General features: G+C 36.5%; 2 protein-coding genes across 3 annotated transcripts in view; one reads left to right on the plus strand and one right to left on the minus strand.

Moving 5' to 3' along the window:
* Nucleotides 1-398: 398 nt before the first annotated feature.
* myl4 (myosin, light chain 4, alkali; atrial, embryonic) lies at nucleotides 399-6,089 on the minus strand. Of its 2 annotated transcripts, none has more exons than XM_034301674.2 (7): nucleotides 5,930-6,089; nucleotides 3,131-3,158; nucleotides 1,904-2,053; nucleotides 1,557-1,730; nucleotides 1,018-1,131; nucleotides 653-695; nucleotides 399-543 (listed from the first exon to the last, which is right to left on the minus strand). In XM_034301674.2, exons 1-6 carry the CDS (start codon nucleotides 6,023-6,025, stop codon nucleotides 667-669), a joined length of 591 nt encoding a protein of 196 aa, XP_034157565.1. In that variant the 5' UTR covers nucleotides 6,026-6,089; the 3' UTR covers nucleotides 399-543; nucleotides 653-666. The 2 variants fall into 2 exon arrangements, with proteins under 2 accessions (XP_034157565.1, XP_026798215.1); XM_026942414.3 differs by having other exon boundaries at nucleotides 401-543; nucleotides 1,018-1,095; nucleotides 5,930-6,088.
* Nucleotides 6,090-13,291: 7,202 nt separating this feature from the next.
* The window catches only part of scn4ab (sodium channel, voltage-gated, type IV, alpha, b), a 53,928-nt gene continuing 48,662 nt past the window's right edge, over nucleotides 13,292-18,557 (plus strand). The window contains exon 1 of the mRNA XM_053231582.1: nucleotides 13,292-13,533. The gene's annotated coding sequence lies outside the window, so the exon portion shown is untranslated. The remainder of the gene's footprint in view (nucleotides 13,534-18,557) is intronic.

Here is an 18,557-nt window from a genome sequence, read left to right on the forward strand (position 1 = left end):
ATACAGCACACACACACACACACACACACACACACGCAGAGAGAGAGAGAGAGAGAGAGAGAGAGAGAAAATAACTAAGCTATATTTAATAAAGTGCTAACTAAAAATGAGCTCTTGTAGGTGTGTCTCTCTCCTAAGTTGATATCCATTTCTTCATCTTCTGTTAATCAGCAGAAATTTGGAGTTTTTCTTGTTATTTTTTGCGTTGATATTTTTGGTAATGGAAATAAAAGTGCACAACATAGGATATTAAAATATATTGTAGTTCCTGCTCTGGCCTGAGAAGAAGGGTGGCGCTAAAGAGACTCAAAATATTCAGAAAATATCAGAAAATATTCAGAGTTACAGGAAACTGCAGAACCTGGAGCAAACCCACAGACTACATTACACAAGTTATTTGAATCATTTATTCAAGACATCAAGAACATAACATAAATAGTTAAAAAAAAAAAAAAAAAGATGGTGGGGCAAAAATACATTTGTATGAATAGATTTGTTCTCCAATTTTTTTGTGGGTTCCAGACACTGCAGGACTGATAAATCCTGAAAGAGAGACAGAAATGTGTAAAGTTTCATTATTTATATCAGATATATGCACCACTGCTTTATAGATAATCAATGCTAACACACTGTAACTCTACTAGTGACTCACCTCTGATATTTCATTTATCCAGACATGATGTATTTAACAAAAGCTAAAAGAAAATAAAATAATAATAATAAATAAATAAACAGACAGTAATTTTAAATGAATAACCTGCATTAATATGCTTGGGAATTATATTCTCCACATAATCTAAGATTAACAATTGTTATTTAAAGAAGAAAAAAAAAACATAATCCTTGATGTGATGAAGTTTTCTGTGAGGAAATGTTTATTTAGTGATGATGGAAGGAGTCTCCAGTGTCAGCGCGTGTAATAGTCAGAGGTAAAGCTGTAACTTTAACATTTTTTTCTTTTTCTTTTTTTTTTTTTTACAGATATGGTTCAGGATATATTTAAAACGCTGATGGTACCTTCGTAGTTGATGCAGCCGTTAGCGTCCTCTTGTCCTGCCAACACTTGTTCAACCTCCTGTTCTGTCATTTTCTCTCCTACAGGATTTATCCAGGACTCAGTGACTGGAGTCACTACATCACAGAATTCACACCAACTACGACCATTTTATTAAGCCGGCATAATGTTGCTGCAAGTAAAGGATGTCTGTCACCTAAAATAATTTTAAAGAATGCTAATGCTAATTTTAATATCTGCACAAATTTCAGCTTTTTGGTACAATTCCGCCTTCACTCATTTTAGGCAAGGGCTAGGGGGTGTAGGAATGACACCAAATTGCATTATAAAAAAAACAAGCAAATCAGTAAGTCTGTGTGATCCAGTACTTGGTAGCTGCATTAACCTTGTAGCTTCAGTTAAAAACAAAAAAAAAAGAACAAATGTATATTTTTATCATCTACATTTGGGGTAATCACCAATGTAGATGTCTCACTTGTAAATCACATTGGATACTAGCATCTGTCCAAAGAAACTGTAAATATAAATGTATTTTATTTACCTAATGTCTGTAGAACGTGGCGAAGCTCTGCTCCCATTATGGTGCCATTTCCTTCTTTGTCAAAGACCCGCAACCCCTCCACAAAGTCCTCGAATGTGCCGCGGTCCTTTGACTTGGACACGTGCTGAAACATGGGCAGGAAGGTCTCAAAGTCCATGAGCTTGGTGTTCAGTTCTGAAGAAGATCAGGAGACAATCAGAAACACTGATCACTTTAAATACAAGACCCTAAATGTGGATTTTTTAATGCTGGAATAAACAATGTCACAGACAATTAGATCATTATCTAGATAAAAGAATAACAAAATAAACCAAACACTGCTATTGCAGTGGCTTTGAACCTCTGACCTTCAGGTTTGGGTTTACCCAGCACCCTCATGACCTCAGCGTTGGTAGGGTTCTGCCCCAAAGCTCTCATCACGTCTCCACACTGAGCGTAAGAAATCTTCATTTCTCCATTAGGTGTTCTATCAAATAGCATGAAGGCCTCTTTAAACTCTGTTAGGACAGAGAATAAACTCATAATAAAAAGTTATAAGGACATTATTTCCTCCATATTAGACCATATGAGGTCCACTAAATGGTACATCTTTTCCGACGTCCTCAGTAGGACTGGGTGATATGATGATATGATATCAATATAGCGACATATTAACTTCATGAAGTAGTGTGGATATCATCAGATAGTACCTCTATAAGTATGTAAGTAGAACTCACAGTACCAAGTGGGCATTAACGTATCATTTTTATTTTCCTCAATAAATGTTTTTTTTTTTTTTTTGTAAGTTGTTTAATAAAATTATCTGAAATTATAGTTTCTTATAGTATAATTCTACTGTTTCTGAAAATTCATCAGAAATAAATTTCGAGACTTTGGAATTACGAGGTTCTAGCTGAATTTTTTTTTATGCTTAAGATACTGAGCCATATAGTTTTAACCCTCAATAAATTTGAAGCAGAGAGCTTTCAACATTTTTCCTTTTTCAATATTTTGTGGTAAAATCTTTCATTTTTTATTCTGTGACATGTAATTAATTAATGTTTAGTTGCCAAAAAAAAAAAAAAATCATATAATTCCAAGGTTTTGAGATTTTGAAGGTTCTTTTATTTGTCCCTCTAGGGAACATCTCTGGGAGAAAAATCTAGGTAGAATCCTACAACAAAGGATTTCCCTTTCAGAAAAAAAAACACAAGTGGAACCACTTAGCAAGCTAGCAACATTAATAACTGTAAACCAAACCAAAATTTAATCAAATAAATTAAATGTAGACTAATTCTTTATTCCTCTTGAATATTTAGTACACACAACCTGGCCCAATATGTATGTTGACATCATGTTGACTATGGCTCCATCTGTTCAGGTTTAAATCACTGAAAAGTTATACTACATTTTTGTTTGATGGCCTTTTTCTTACTGGAACATCAAAATGAAAGACCAAAATGAAATGGCTGTTAATATTAATACAATAGTTATATAGAATATTCTGCTTTAATTCACAGATGATTTAGTCAAAACAGTATAATATGTACATGAGTTTGGCACAATGAACCAAAATTAAATGAATAAATTCTTACCTTCAATCTGATCTGCAGTGAACTCAATCTGAGAAGAAAGGCAACAGATATTAACAAGTCATTTACCAAGCACCTGATAATCCCACACCACATATAATCGGTCCTTATTGTTTTTCCTCTTGTGTGCCCCCTGTGGATTATTTGGTCATCTATGCTTTTTACATTGGTGGGTTTTGATGCCTTTTAATTTTGAATGTAATATTTTATTTTTAATTATAACACTGGATCCATCCATTTCTCCACGTTACAACACATTGTTTATATTTGGTCTGACTTTTAGTTGTTGTTTGCCAATTCATGCAAGGGTGGCACGGTGGGTAGAATTGCAACCTCACAGCTGCAGAGTCCCAGGTACGGTCCTGCGCTCAGGTTACTATCTGCATGGAGTTTCACATGTTCTTCCTGTGTCTGTGTGGGTCCCTCCAGGTTCTACAGTTTTCTCCCACCTCCCAAAAATATACCATTAAATTGTCCCAGCTGTGAGTGAATGTGTGTTTGCATGGTGCGATTGACTGCTGTCCAATCCTGTTTGTATTCCCACCTCACCACAGTGTCTCCAGGATAGACTTTGGATCCACCGCAACCCTGACCAGGATAAAGTGCTTACTAAAGATGAATGAAAGAAATCCATGCAATTGATAATTACTTACAGAAGGCTGTGAAAAAAAAGGTTTCATCTAGCATCCTAAAGGGAACACTTAAAGGAAATATGCAGAACATAGGGTTTCCTTTTCAGAAAAGATCCCAAGCAGAACCATTTACCATCCAAAGAGCTTTAGAGGAACCCATTCTTGAATACAGCAGCATTAGTATGGAGTGTGAAATCAAGGAGCATGAGGTTCCCACTTCCTCTCTGCTACCCTATCTTTTGTAGCAATCTCTTAATCTGTTGACTTGCATCCTCTTTCTAAACCATTACCAGTCATGATAGAAGTTCTTTTTTCCCTAAATGGTACCAAAAGATATTAAAGTACCAAGGATTGTAATGTTGGTATAACCTTTGTCTTGGTGACAAAGAAGACCTGGGCCTTTTTAAATCGGCAGACACATTTATCAAAGTTATTTGAGTTTATTCAGCTTATCTCATGAAGGACACCATAAAGGATTCATGTAGAGCACCACACCAGAGTGTTTTGCTAACAGAGAGGACAAAAAACAAAAAGCATTAACTATCCAAAGAATTCTTGAGGAAGCCTCAGTTTCTAGAGGCAAAAGAGGCAGACTACAACTGAAGCATAGAGCTTTGCAGTTGAGGTTTAACAGGCCAAAAGTGGGTTTCTAACAGCTCTGGGATTTGAACTCACATCCTTCTGGTCACTAGCACAGAACCCTGAGCAACCCCTGAGTTTCCACAAGAGCAGCAAAGGAAGGACCACCCACACTAATTTGTACCAAATGTTACCCAACTGTCTGCACTCCACTCATCAGTGCTACAGATGCTCACCATACCCTTGAGAAGAAACAGCCTGTTCAATGTCATTCCTGTATTTCCACCACCAATTACGAGATCTAAGAATAACAGACAACTGTTTCAGAACCAGGGGAGCGACAGTGAAACTCCATCCTTCTGCCCCGTCCCTGGGGTAAAGGCTGGGTTAAGCCTGGATCACAGGCATGTTAGCTTCAACAAGGGAGCTCTAATGTAGACAACACCAATTGTGTAGAAGGATGTGAACATGGAATGGAGAGACTTGTGGTCTGCCGTGGGAATACTGAACGAAATGCTCATGGAGCTATTTGGACTTGGTTGACATGTTTCACTCTCTGGGAAAGTAGATCTGTGGAAGCAGATCTCAAGATCTTACATTTTTGGAGAAGAAAACTATTTCATTGTACCATGGGTTGCTGAAGAAGAAGAAGAAACAAATGGCCTCTGAGCAACACCACCTCAGGAGATTCCATTCAATTCATTTCCTTTTGCAATAAAAAAAGGTATATATGTTGGAAAGAATGGAAATTAATTACCACTTCCCCAGCTGTTATAGGAAAAATAATCAACAATGGGGTTGTTTGATGCGGCCCAAGGCAAAGTAGAGTTACTGTTACCACCACTGTATTCCTCTTATACCACAGCAATTGACCAACCATTGCATTTTTGTATTATTTAAAGAATAAAACATCATACTTTTTATTTTTTAATTATTTATATTTACATTTAACCTGTGTCTCTTTTTTTCTGTCTCTCAAAACCTAAATTTACAGCTTTTACTCTAACAGTTACAAATCACTGAAACTGGAGACTCTTTCCAAAAATGCTAAATAAAATCTTCACTAAAAACTTCACCATATCAACAATTATACATTTTATTTGTTGACTAACAGCATGATTTGTAGTCCATTTATTATTAGTTTTATTACTATACGGAGCATCCGCAATACAAGTCCCTGTGAATGAGCTGTTAGTATAGAAATGATAACATATTAACATATGATTTCCCTTGCAGTCAAAACTATCAGAGCTGCTGTTCAGAAAATTATTCAAAACATACACTGATGACCATGTTAAAATACAATCAGAACTATGGATGTGACATCATACCATGAAAAAGAAATCTGAAAAATTGATAATGTTATCCATATATCAGACTGGTAAAATTAATGATGTTACGAAAATATTATTCCCATTGTGGTTGAAAGAAAGGAAAATAGCATTTCAAGTTCATTTTGTAGAAAAAAACTAATAAAGACATAGGATTAACATCAATAACTACCTGTTTTCCTTAGTTCTCTAATAATGATTTTTCAACACCCATAATTAGTGAATGAATTATTTATCACACAAACACCTGAATTACTCACCGCAATGCTCTTTGGGTCAAAGTCAGGCTCCTTGGGCTTCTCCGGTTCTGATGCTTTGTTTGCCTCCTTCTTGGGTTCTACTTTCTTTGGTGCCATGTTAAAGGCAGCAGGAGAGAGAGAATTAGAAGGAAGCTGTGAAATGAGGCAGAGAGGAATGAGCTCCAGTGGGTTTTATATCCCCATCCAGATCCCTCAGGCTATAACCAGAGGGACAGACCGAACCATCTGAGACACCATCATGAACCATACAAGGTCTGGAGGCTGGAGCGCTGACTGACGAGGCTCCGCTTTAATCTCTCTCGGAGGAGAGTATCAGCATGTACACACATTGTTCTCACTATGAGGAGCACGGGTTAATGGCAGGGGTATTAGAGTTATTTTGTGGGATGGTGAGATGGTGAGTTAGGAAGACTGGAATAGGCAGATAGTGGCTGTGTTTGAGGATAGGCAACCTTTAGAGTTTGTGAAAAGTAAATATTTTCCAAATGTCTGTGTCCAATAACAAGAGCTGGTTTCCATTAAATTATATCACAGCGCTCTTGAATTCTCGATTCTGATTGGTCAGAAGGTGTTAATTAATTTTCTATAACAGCAGCTCTGACTGTAGTTCCGCTAAAAGGCAGATCTCAGGTTTATATTAATGCACTCGCCCTAATATATTATTATTTTTATAATAACAACTAACGCAGGGACTTGTACGATAGACACTCCACATAAACAAATTCAGAAAGCTTGATTTTCTGCGAGGAGACATTTTATTTAACCATTAGCTAAGGAGTCTTCAGTGTCAGTGCTTTGTAACAGGTAAAGTCTTCAGGACAGAGAGGTTTACGCTTTGCAGTTTCTCAGTAACATGACAAGCTGTGAGTTTTGGCTTATTAACTTCAAGAAAGAGAAAAAAGAGAGGCTGGTTTAATTTAAACCTGTTATAACATGATCAATGACAAGAACTAACTTGTTTCACGGACTTCCAACACATTAAACTATAAATTGTACAAGTACAACATACATTAATAAAGAAAATTTTGTTACTGTTGGCAAATTGCTGTGGTATGAGGGGAATAAAACACTCTGGGACGTGCTGTTATTGGAAAATTTGAGGTGGTAAATCTACAGTTTACACACATTTTACTGCAACAGCACGTCCCCAAGTGTTTTATTCCTTACTCAATCGGGTAAACTATGATATATGTTTAAGAAATATCTGTGTATGTATGAATATAAACCATTTTCTTAATTTTTTGTGTTGTCGCTAAATAGTTATTTATAATGCCGCTATTTATTCAGTTATTATTTAAACAGTAACTTTGGTCATCTTTTAATGATCACCACTTGATACTGACAATCTGTGCAAATGTGTTAATGTCTCTGCTGCTTTCATTTAATTTCAACACAATGACACAATCTTATTTGAGTAATATAACATTTCAGAAGTGTTTATTTTTCTATAATTGAAAATCTGGAAAGAATTCTTGATGTCAGTTTCTTGAACCCTACTGTAGATGACATGTCCATTCACATGAGTGTTCTTTTTTAAGACCACAGTGTAGCTTGTTTCGACTGCTGAACTCTCTAACAGGCTTCGGAGGAATGTGCTCTGGGATCTGTTCTTCTGGAGGAGAAGAGGACGGATGGACCACTGAGGAATTACGCAGGATCTGAGTGGATCTTTCTCAGTATAGTAAGATGCTATAAAGAAAGGAATGGCATTTATAGACAACGCTGTATGGAGGTCGATGGCGACCTTTAAGCTTTTTGGTCAACACGGGTGATACACAGCTGACGTGATAACTACACGTGGTCCAGTAGACAGGATCTTCAAATGTTCTTCATAATCTGAGTTCAGTGTTTCAAAAAAATTATGTAGATCTTGGCTCCTGCATTGCAGCCAGTGCAGTTAGACTGTGGCTTGACACCAAGGCCATTATTTTTATGGAAACAGATAAGCTAGGCTAAAGCTACAGTCATGTTTACTATGTACCACTGTGATATAGTGAAGGTCAAATATTAAAAAAGGCAGATAGAATAGAATATCATATTGCTTACCTTCAGTGATTCATGTGAAATAATAGTTGTACGTTTCAATGTTAAATCTTCAGTGTTACATTTCAAATTACAAAATATTAAATGCAAAAGTTAGACATTAATCTAAATATTGAATGTAAATGTAATGTAATATAAACGTTTAACTGTAAATTAATATTTAACATTGCATATTTACAATGTTATATATAAATATTAAATGTAAATGTGATATTTACATTCAACATTTAGATTTATGTTTTTACGTTTACATTTATAATTACATTTAATATTTACATTGAACAGATTTATTTTTAACATTTACACATATTTACATTATTTATAAATGTGTGATTTCGTTTTTCACATGTACATTAAAACTTTAAACACTTTAAAAACTGAAAACAGTTATTTTATATGACTTGCTATATAAACATATCAGAATGGGCTTAGATGTCTTCAAAAATAGTGAGATGGAAATTAGTAAACTGTGTACATGTGAGCCCCGTACATGCCGTACATAATGTGTCAAGAAAAAAAACCCCAAAAACCAAAAAACAGAAATGTCACATGTGTCTCATTGTGGTCACTGAGAGACTGACACACTGTAGGATGCATACAGATATAAATGATGTAGGATAAACATAACTCAGTCTTAGTTTTATTAGTAGACACAGCTGCTAAATGCTCTTGCTTATTTAACCCTCTGGAAGCTGTGGGATAAATATTTATGATGGTGATCCATAAAAACAGTTTAACAAAAGGAGGCCTGCCATTTACACCATCAAATGTAAGACTCTTCTCCCTCTTTCTTTTTGTCTCCTTAAGAAAATGTCTCCGTCATACACTCATACACATATATTACATATACATAAAATTCCATCGCAGCACTGCAAAGTCAAAATAAACTTCCTATTTTAAATTCAACACTTTAGGCACAAAATCACTGAACTACAAACATTTCAGCTGTTTAAAGCATATGTTTGTTTGAATACATGGTGTTAAATATTAAAAAAATCTGTTTTTTATGAACTGTAAAGGCAGCAAATGGGTCCAGGGCGGGGCATGACATTAGGACTATTAGAAAATAGTCCTAAAACACAAAATGGTTAATGTGTTTTTACAACAAAGTGTTTCCCTTATCACTGAGGGTTCTAAGTAATGAGTCTGATCATTTGGCTGAGTTCACCAATAAGAGTCAAGTCCTTCAGCTCCCAAATGAAAACAGACAAAAAACAGACAATAATTGCCATATTTTGATTTTCTTTTCCAAACTATGGCTGAAATTGTTTGGTATGGTATTATATTATCTATCAAGCTGATCTGTAATTTTTTAAAAATACACCCCCCCCCCTTTAGTAATGTGATCATGACACTCAGTGACCAGCAGGTGGAGCTCTCATGCCACACACACAAGCTGAAATAACGAGGTGAACTTGAGGGATACCGGAAATGAAAGTTGGGGTGACAGGTGTGTGTGGAGCAGGTGGAATTGACAGAATATTTGTTGAACAGAGTAACATTTCACACTTGCAATACCACAAATTCCGCTGACTAATATTAGGCTCCATGTCTATGAAACCAGTGTGCGGTGATTTAGACATGCAGACATGCACACTGCTACACTGGAGGCTAAAAACTTCCATTACCTGCTAGCTACATTAGCTTTTTAGCACCAGTATACAAATAAATCAAAATTCAGACACCAAACAAGTTGCTGATCCACTACATTTAGGGTATAGGGTAAATTTTCTTTTTGTAAAATCTGAACCTGCCCACAGTTAATGGGTGGCTGAACGCTAAAACAGTGAACTTAAAGATTAAAATGGATTTTAAAAAACGTGTGTGTATGAGACAGGACATGCTGTTATAGGAAAATAATCAGCATTGCCACCCCAGAGTTAATTATTTTCCAGTTACTTCCTATTCTAAAGTGTTTTATTCCCCTTAAACCACAGGAATTTTTGATTATTAAAGAACAACTTGATACTTTTTTTATCCATTTATAGTTACATTTAATACGACGGGATGCCAGTTTCACACTATTTCCTGTTATAACTTAGGCTGCAGCAGCTATAAAAAGTTTTTTTCTCAGCAGTCCCTCTCTCTCTCTCTCTCTCTCTCTCTCTCTCTCTCTCTCTCAAAAAAAAAAAAAATGTAGCTTGACTCCAGAAATCATGAAGCCCTCTGCACTGAACATATCCCCATATCCAAAAACGGAAAGTTACATCTTTACCTCTGACTGTTACAAAGAGCTGGCACTGGAGACTCCTTCCATAAATGTTAAACAAATGTCTCCTTACAGAAAACTTCTCCATATCATTGACTATATGTTTTCTTTGTAAATAAATATTTTTAAAAAGTATTTATTATTATGTTTAGGTTATGTACAGGTATGAGTTATTACTATAGAAACTATAAAATATTAGCATGTTATGAACGCATAAATATAAACCTGTGTTTTGCTGTTGCACTACAGTCAGAGCTGCTGTTACAGAAAATTAATCAACACCATCTGACCAATCAGAATCGAGAATTCAACAGCGCTGTGGTATAAGAAGAGAATAAGGCACTACATCAAATGGTGACAGTATAAAACCTCGTTTCAAAGAGTGACATTTGTCAGATTACAAAGCTCTTGAGTTCAAACTGTTCGAATTGGGTGGTCAGTTGGAATCTTTTTTTTTTTTTTTAAGAAATATCTGAGAGATCGCATTCAGTGCATGAGCAGGCTGCTTGGACGATGTCCACTTGTACATGAAAGCACTCTATTCATTACACATCCTGTTTTTCTCCTCAGACTGTCAAAAATAAAAGTTCTAATCAGCACTTGTACATTCAGTATTCTATCATATTCACCAAAAATATCGTTTGTAATTTATTAGTTTCAGACCAGTAGAGCGGGTGAAAGGCAGGATGGAGGCTGATCAGTGGTCCATGTGGCAGTGTTAGAAAACAGACTGTTACACCGAACCTGTGATCAGTTTAATCATTGCTGCCTACATGGCTGTGATTAGGGTTCAAACAGATGAGACTTGTCTCAGGTCAGTGGACATGGACAGTCTCACCTCAGACTGATAGATTTATGATGGTGGTGTTTAGCGATAGTGTGATAAGTGCCTAAAGAAGGAACCAAGCTTTGAGAGCAGCACTGGAAGTGACTGTAGTTTAGTTACAGATATTTACTATGATTAATCTGATTGGTCAGAGGGTGTTGATTAGTTTGCTATAACAGCAGCTCTGACTGTAGTGCTGTAACAACATATTCAGAGATTTGTACAATGAACGCTTCATATCAACAATTTTTTTAAACGTGTATTATCATTGACGTGGTTAAGTCTTCATTAAGGAGACATTAAGTTAACGTTTATGGAAGGAGTCTCCAATATCAGCGCTTTGTAACAGTCAGAGATAAAACTGTAACTTTAAATTTTCCGACATCTTCAGGACAGAGGAGTTTATACTTTGCAGTGTAACATGACAAGCTGTGATATTTTTTTTCGCCTTATTAACTTTAAAAGAGAGAAAAAAGAAAAGGCTGTTGATGGATAGACTGTTTATAGCTGCTATAACGTATGTGAGAACAAGAACTAACTAATATTCAACAAAATTAAATGTAACTCTAAATGGATAAAACTATGAATGATGTGTCATTCTGGAATAAACAAAAACGTTTGTTTGAAATTGCTGTGCTGTAAGAGGAATAAAACTTTTTTATTTTTTTAATTAATTATTTGGATATGGAATTTTACTTTATTTTAATTTTATTTTTCCTCTAATCTCATCATTCAATAGATAGATGGAACAGTTATCATCTAAAGAATAAAAAAAAAAAAATCCTGATTTTTTCCCCCTTTTGATGAGAACATTAGGCTTGATTGAAAATGATTCGTTATTGCCATTTTATTTGATGTATTTTTGTCTACAGTGTGTATAAAAGGTCTAGAAAATATTCTAATCCAAAACCTGCACTTAGGCTGAACACACTGAAGTTCCACACGTCAGCTCCGTCATGTCCGTGTTCTCAGTGTGTTCTCAGTGTGTGTCGGATCTGCTGTAAGCTGCCATGCCACATAAATTAACACACATATTAACACACCCGGGAGTGTACTGATGATCCTGCAATAGAAGTCGTAACTAGGCGCCATGTCTGTGCGAGTGTGTGCAGAATCACCGTACACCTCCCAAACAGGGAAGTGCCTGACATGTAACAACAGACGCACACACTTTCCTGTTTGGGAGATGTATAATATTCCCTGTATATACACAGCGTATATCCTACACCGTGAGAAGACATGATACTGCACACTTGTGTCTTAAGACACTTTGTTAAACGATAAGTTAGGAATAAAACACTAGGAATCATGCTATTATATGAAAATAATCAACAACTGGAGTGGCGTGATGAAGCGAAATTAGTGTTAAGTTGATTATTTTCCAATAATAGCATGTCATGAAGTGTTTAATTCCGCTTATACCAAAGCAACTTGTAGGTGATTGACATTTTAAATTTATTAAACACTTTTTTATACATCTATATTTATGTTTAAGGTTTGCAAAAGTTTAGTTCCTATCTCACTTACGTGATAGCAGCTATAAACAGTCGTTCCCTCACCAGCTTCTGTTTTTGAAGTAAAAAATTCAGCTTGTCATGTTACCAAGAAACGGTAGCGCACAAAAACTTACTGACTGTTACAAAGCGCTGACACTGGAGACTCCTTCCATTAATGTGAAACCCATGTCTCTGTACATCTCATTTTTCTTTGTTAAACATTTCTAAAAAATCAGTTTATGTAGATCGGCTGCTATACATGTCCCTGTGTGCGTTGTGACTATAGAAACGATAACCTGTTATAACTAGTGCTTTAATATAAACCTGTGATTTGCCTTGCAGCCAAAACTATAGTCAGGGCCGCTGTTAGAGAAAATTCATCAACACCTTCTGACCAATCAGAATCGAGAATTCAACAGCAAAGTCTGCAGGGCCCCAAAGATTTGAAGAAGAAGGCATCATCCTTTCTTTTACAGGCGCTTTTAAACTGCAGGTCTCAATGTTGACATCCATTAAGCAGGGCAGTGTGTGTGTGTGTGTGTGTGTGTGTGTGTTGCTGATACTTGCTGAAAGCATGCTGGAGCACGTGTGTGTGTGTGTGTGTGTGTGTGTTTGCTGACGCTTGCTGAAAGCATGGTGGTGCACGTGTGTGTGTGTGTGTGTGTGTTATCCCTGAAGGTTATCCCGAATGAACCCGCTCCTAGATAAAGTTTTCCTAACAGCACTCCAACCTTCCCGTTTCCCGGAGAGTGCCAGAAACGGGGTGCGCGCGCGTATCTGTGTATGTGTGTGTGTGTGTGTGTGTGTGCATGTGTGTATGTGTGTGTGTGTGTGTGCATGTAAGATGGTGATGGTACCTGAAGTAAACGCTCAGGTTTCCTGTGTGTGTGTGTTATGTGTGTGTGTGTGTGTGTAGAGCAGCCGCGCGCGCACTCGGTGTAGCTCAGCGCGAGCGTGTAGACGCGGAGAGTGAAGAAGCTTGGGCCTTAAACACCGCTGTTTAACGGAAACTACGGGTTTAACGGACAAGGTAAAGAGTGAGCGGAGTTTCATTTCTCTAAAGAGCGCGCTGAGGTTCAGCATGGAGCTGGTGTGTGTGAGTGAGTGTGTGTGTGTGTGTGGAGGACACTATAATAACCCCTTTAGTCCCCTTTATCACCAAATTACACATTACACCCTTTAGAGCAGAGGGATCTGAATGTATTGGCACCCTTTAGCTTCCTAATAATTCATTTTGCACTGTAGTTAGGAGAAATATTAGGAGTGGCATGATTCTTGAAAAAAAAACAACAGGGTGCTCCATGTGTACATTTAGTGTGTATCTTTTACCTGGAAAGGTGCACAGGGGGTTCATTTACCTGATCACAGACCAATTCAGTACAGATTAATTTAATAAACATAATCCTTCGTAAACTCTTCAAGTGTTCCATTTATTAACTAAACGTGTACAGAGATATTTTGGACATTTATTGGAGTTTTTTTTCTTCCTGAACTTTCTTTGTTTCTTTGTGTTTGAGTTATTGAGGTTTGGATTAAACTCAGTCCCTTCACGTGACCAGTCAAACAGGGTAATAACTATAAAAAGTCAATAAGTATAACTTGTATAAAAGCAGGTTGTGATTTTTCACCACCGCCTGGCTACACTTCACGGACCCCATACTGAGAACCATGGACGTGTGCCTTTAAAGCGGTACTCTAAAAACCCTAGTACTGTAAAAAGTAGTACTCTAACAATTAATTAAAGGTAAAACAGTGGTTCTTAAGCTCCATTTGCATACCTTAAATCAGTTTAAAGGTACATTATTTCTAGGTTAAAGATACATGTTCATGGTAGAAAAGACGCACTCTTGATTGATGGAACCACCTCAGGTTACAGCTAGTACCTTTTTTTCTGAGAGTGTGTACTCTATGTAGTAAAATAGTGTATACTAAAAGTAAATAATTGTACTATTTCGTGTCTTCTTAAAGAGCTACACAGCAAGAAGCACACAGAAATCTTCACTACGCACAAAACACTTCATGTAATTAACACCTGTGATATTAAATGAACTATTACACTGATATTATATTATACAGTGTTCATTAACATGATTAGCCTTAACTTAGATAACTAAATTATTTAAGTGTTCAGTTAACCTCATGTGTCCCACAGCATTAACTCACAACTAATAGTGTTAGACTAATTCCTAGTCTTCAATTGTTGAATGCAATCAGTGTTCAAATAATATGAAATGATTTACTGCAGTGTTGAACAGCGCTGTATTTTAAGGTTTGTAGTTAAAATAATTGACATTGATATCGTTGATTCCACTTTTACCGTTGATGTACCTCTTGGTGTTTATACTGTATGTGTTTATATTTGGACTAATAGAAATATTATATGTTTTAATTCAACACTAGAGTTTTTGCTGCATATGTATTACAGTTTGTGCTGAATAAAATCGTATTGTGTTGAATTAACACCTGCAGTGTTCAACAAACAATTACAATGTTTAGTGTTTAGGTAACAGTTGTGTTGTATTAACACCTGCTGTATTAAATGAAACATTACAGTGTTTAGTGTTTGGTTAACATTTGTGTTGCATTAACACTGGAAATATTGAATGGACCATTACAGTGTTTAGTGTTTAGTTAACTGTTATTGTTGTATTAACACCTGCAGTATTAAATGAAACATTGCAGTGTTTAGTGTTTATATAATGGTTGTGTTGAATTAACACTTACTTACTGTGCTTACTGTGTTGTCTTAACTTTCTCCAGAGTTAAAGTGAAATAAAACTGAAATCTATAAGAGTGTTTCAAAGAATTTTGTAACTGTCCCTTACTGTTATAGACACTAATACAATACAATATTATTTCAGGAAAAAAGTTTTGGAGATATTCTTGTTTTAATTTTACAGTTTGCCACTTCCAGAAAAGCAATAAATTTTTTTTATGATTCATATTTTTTCATAAATCTTCACGATTGTCCAATTAAATGCCCTCTAGAACCATATATGCCCCGCCCCCGGAGGCGTGTCTTCCTCTATAGTAGCAGCTCACTAACAGCAAACATGACTCTTCTGTGTGTTTTTTTTGGCTGTACATCTTCCTGTACACTCTTCCCTTTTCCATCCATCGCTTCGTTGTAGTAAAAAAGGTTGTAGTAGTTTATTTGTCTTTGAAGAGCGTGGAGTTGGGACAAGGTCACGGTTATGTGTTCAGAGGTGTTCTGTTGACTTGGGGCTTGGGGGAGTTTGTCTCTTTCCCAGACTGAGCAAGAACGTGATTTATATGAATGTCTTTATACACTGTCGAGGATTCTCTCATTAAACTCTTCGCTGTTCTCCATATTTAGCTATCTCACTAAGCTACTGTCAGGTTCGTTTAGATTTAGCAAGGGTGTGTCATGGTGTATCTTGAACACTACTGGAGGTTGTATAAGTTAGTCAAGCACTTCAACACAACATCATTCTGACTTCTTGTTCAGAGGGAAATACATCAATGTACAGAATTAAACCACAGCTAAGAAGCTGTGACTTTAATATGTGTCTGTTTGGACTAACACAAGCTCTATAGGTTATTAATTATAATTATGACAATGGAGCTCTCGCTGTGTTTTGTCATTTGTGCAGCTTGTATTTCTATAGACGTTTGCTAATTTGAAGGATTTGTGAATAATGTTCTATTTAATCAAATGGAGAAATTAAATGATACTGCCATCGACGTGTTTATTTGTGGACAGAGGTTAAATCTGTATCCTTTCCTCAGAGCTTCTTAGTATCTTTAAGACATGATGTCACTTCCTAGTTGCTGTGTTCTTTGCTATATTTTAATGGTTATCATGTTGCATGAACTTAATTTGCTTTAAATATTACACTCTTGTCCAAAGCACAGGGAAAGACGTATGAAATGGAGTCATAAAGTGCACATTGGTACATGACCTCCTTTTAAAGGTCTCACATGCATAAGATGTTTCAGACATTCCCACTGTCCGATTCACCCTTTCTGTAACTTTCAGGTGTTTCATGCTCCCGTTCACTGTAGATTCAAGGACAAGTGACCCTAAACGACGACTTTATCCAGGTTGTGTTTGATTTAACATATCGGGCTCTTGTTTTTCCCCTGTGAGATACGAATATGTGATCTGGTGGCCTGGCATGCAGCGGAGCTTGGCATCATTAGAGCCGGAGATCTACAGTAACATAAGACAGAGCACAGAGGCACTCGCACATGGAAAAGGCATTCACCTGTTGCAAAATCGAGTCCTGCTGAGAAAGACGCTGCTATTTAGGCGCAGTAGCTCTTACTCGGGAAATGTAGATTGTCTAGGAAGGAGTGCTGATGCAATGAAATCTGAGCTGTGATTTCATTTAAGAGCAGGTTTGGGACAGTTTTTACTCTTAGCCCTTAGAGGTCTCTCTCACACTGCACACATCCTGTGGTCCAATGTGTGTGTGTGTGTGTGTGTGTGTGTGTGTGTTTTTATCTATTTATTTATGTATTTTTTTTTACAGAGGCCACAGAGCAGAATATCAGGTGTCTTCATTAAGTATTTATATCAGGTTTATATCAGGTATCCTCATTAAGTATTTTTAAGTTCTGTGCAGATAGTTACTAAAATTCTGTAAAAATTTTTAGATGTTAAAATTTTAAGCTTACGTTTTTTTTTTTAAGCTTTGAAATTGGCTCACTTTGAAGTAAATCACTGGAGAATGCTTAATAAAAAATCAATCATAAACAGATCAATAAAATGTATCTTAATATCTTATCTCAAGGTAAGAAGCATCATATAGATATCACAGAACAGAAATGTGTGACTAGTGTATATCAGGTATCTTTATTAAAGGTGCATCAAGTAAGATTAGGTGTTTAATAGTTAAGATGGTGGGTTCGATTTCTCACATGAACACATGAAGCTCCGCCCCCAGGATCTACGGTGACCTGTCGAGTAAAGTGTCTATAAAATGACTGACAGGAGGCAAACAGAAACAAGCATTTCAAAGCGGAAGCTTTCTAAATGGGTTTTCTCAGCCACTAAATAAACTTTTGCTGAGGCCACGGCTTAAATAATTATTTTTTATTTATCACGTCCTACATATTTTCCAGATTATTTGTACAAGTAATAAATAAAAAAGTAATATTGCATCTTTAGGTATGTGTATTTAAGTATTTGTAAAGTTTTTTTTTTATTCTTAAATTTATTCTAAATTCAAAGTGTAACTCTTTAAGCTCTGAAATGGGCATAACAGTACATAAATAGGTAATACTAATTTCCTTCAGGATTAATAAAGTTCATGTTTTGCTCTCTTATCTGCTCTTATCTAGAGATAAGAAGCATTTTACAGTTTTTACAGATATCACAGAGCAGAATGTGTGACTAGTTTATATCAGGTGTCTTTACTACGTATTTATATTTAAGTGTTTGTTCATATACTTGGTTAAAATTCTTAAAAATGGCTTATTTCTATATCAAAAGCTTAATCGTAATGGGCTTTTGTGTGCTGTTGTTCTTTTGGCTGCTCCCGTTAGGCGTCGCCACAGAGGATCCCCTTCCATTGTCTGCATGTTGATTTGGCACAGGTTTTACACCAGATGCCCTTCCTGCACTGAGAGTGCACTAGCCTGAGTACCCCGTGTGGCTGGGGTTGGCATCCAGCATAGGGCTCAAACCCACAATCCTGAGAACAAGAGTCCCGTGCTCTAGGAACTGATTTAGCTGGGAGCCTTAATGAGTTTTAGTGTGCTCAATTTTAAATAAAAGACTGGAGAATAATTGTTGCTGTTCCTCTTTCGGCTGCTCTCGTTAGGGGTCGCCACAGCGGATCACTAGTCCGCATATTTGATTTGGCACAGTTTTTATGCTAGTTGCCCTTCCTGATGCAACCCTCCCCATTTTATCCGGACTTGGGACCGGCACCGGGAGTGCACTGTCTTGTGCAACCCCAGTGGCTGGGCTCGGCTCCCTGGCTGGGAATCGAACCTTTACTGATCATTTTGAAAAGGAATGAAGGAAAATCTTCGAGTATTAATTATTCTCCAGTGTTTTGGGTCCCTGGAGGATTTTCCTTCATT

Source organism: Pangasianodon hypophthalmus, chromosome 29, assembly GCF_027358585.1.
Source record: "Pangasianodon hypophthalmus isolate fPanHyp1 chromosome 29, fPanHyp1.pri, whole genome shotgun sequence".
Classification (NCBI taxonomy): Eukaryota; Metazoa; Chordata; class Actinopteri; order Siluriformes; family Pangasiidae; genus Pangasianodon; species Pangasianodon hypophthalmus.

What these genes read in the sequence shown, in the direction of transcription:
- myl4 (XM_034301674.2), bottom strand. Translation starts at nt 6,025, where the DNA reads ATGGCACCAAAGAAAGTAGAACCCAAGAAGGAGGCAAACAAAGCATCA. An exon ending in CACTGCAGATCAGATTGAAG is followed by an intron (nt 2,054 to 3,130) that starts GTAAGAATTTAT and finishes CTGTCCTAACAG; the next exon opens with AGTTTAAAGAGGCCTTCATG. An exon ending in GGGTAAACCCAAACCTGAAG is followed by an intron (nt 1,731 to 1,903) that starts GTCAGAGGTTCA and finishes GATCTTCTTCAG; the next exon opens with AACTGAACACCAAGCTCATG.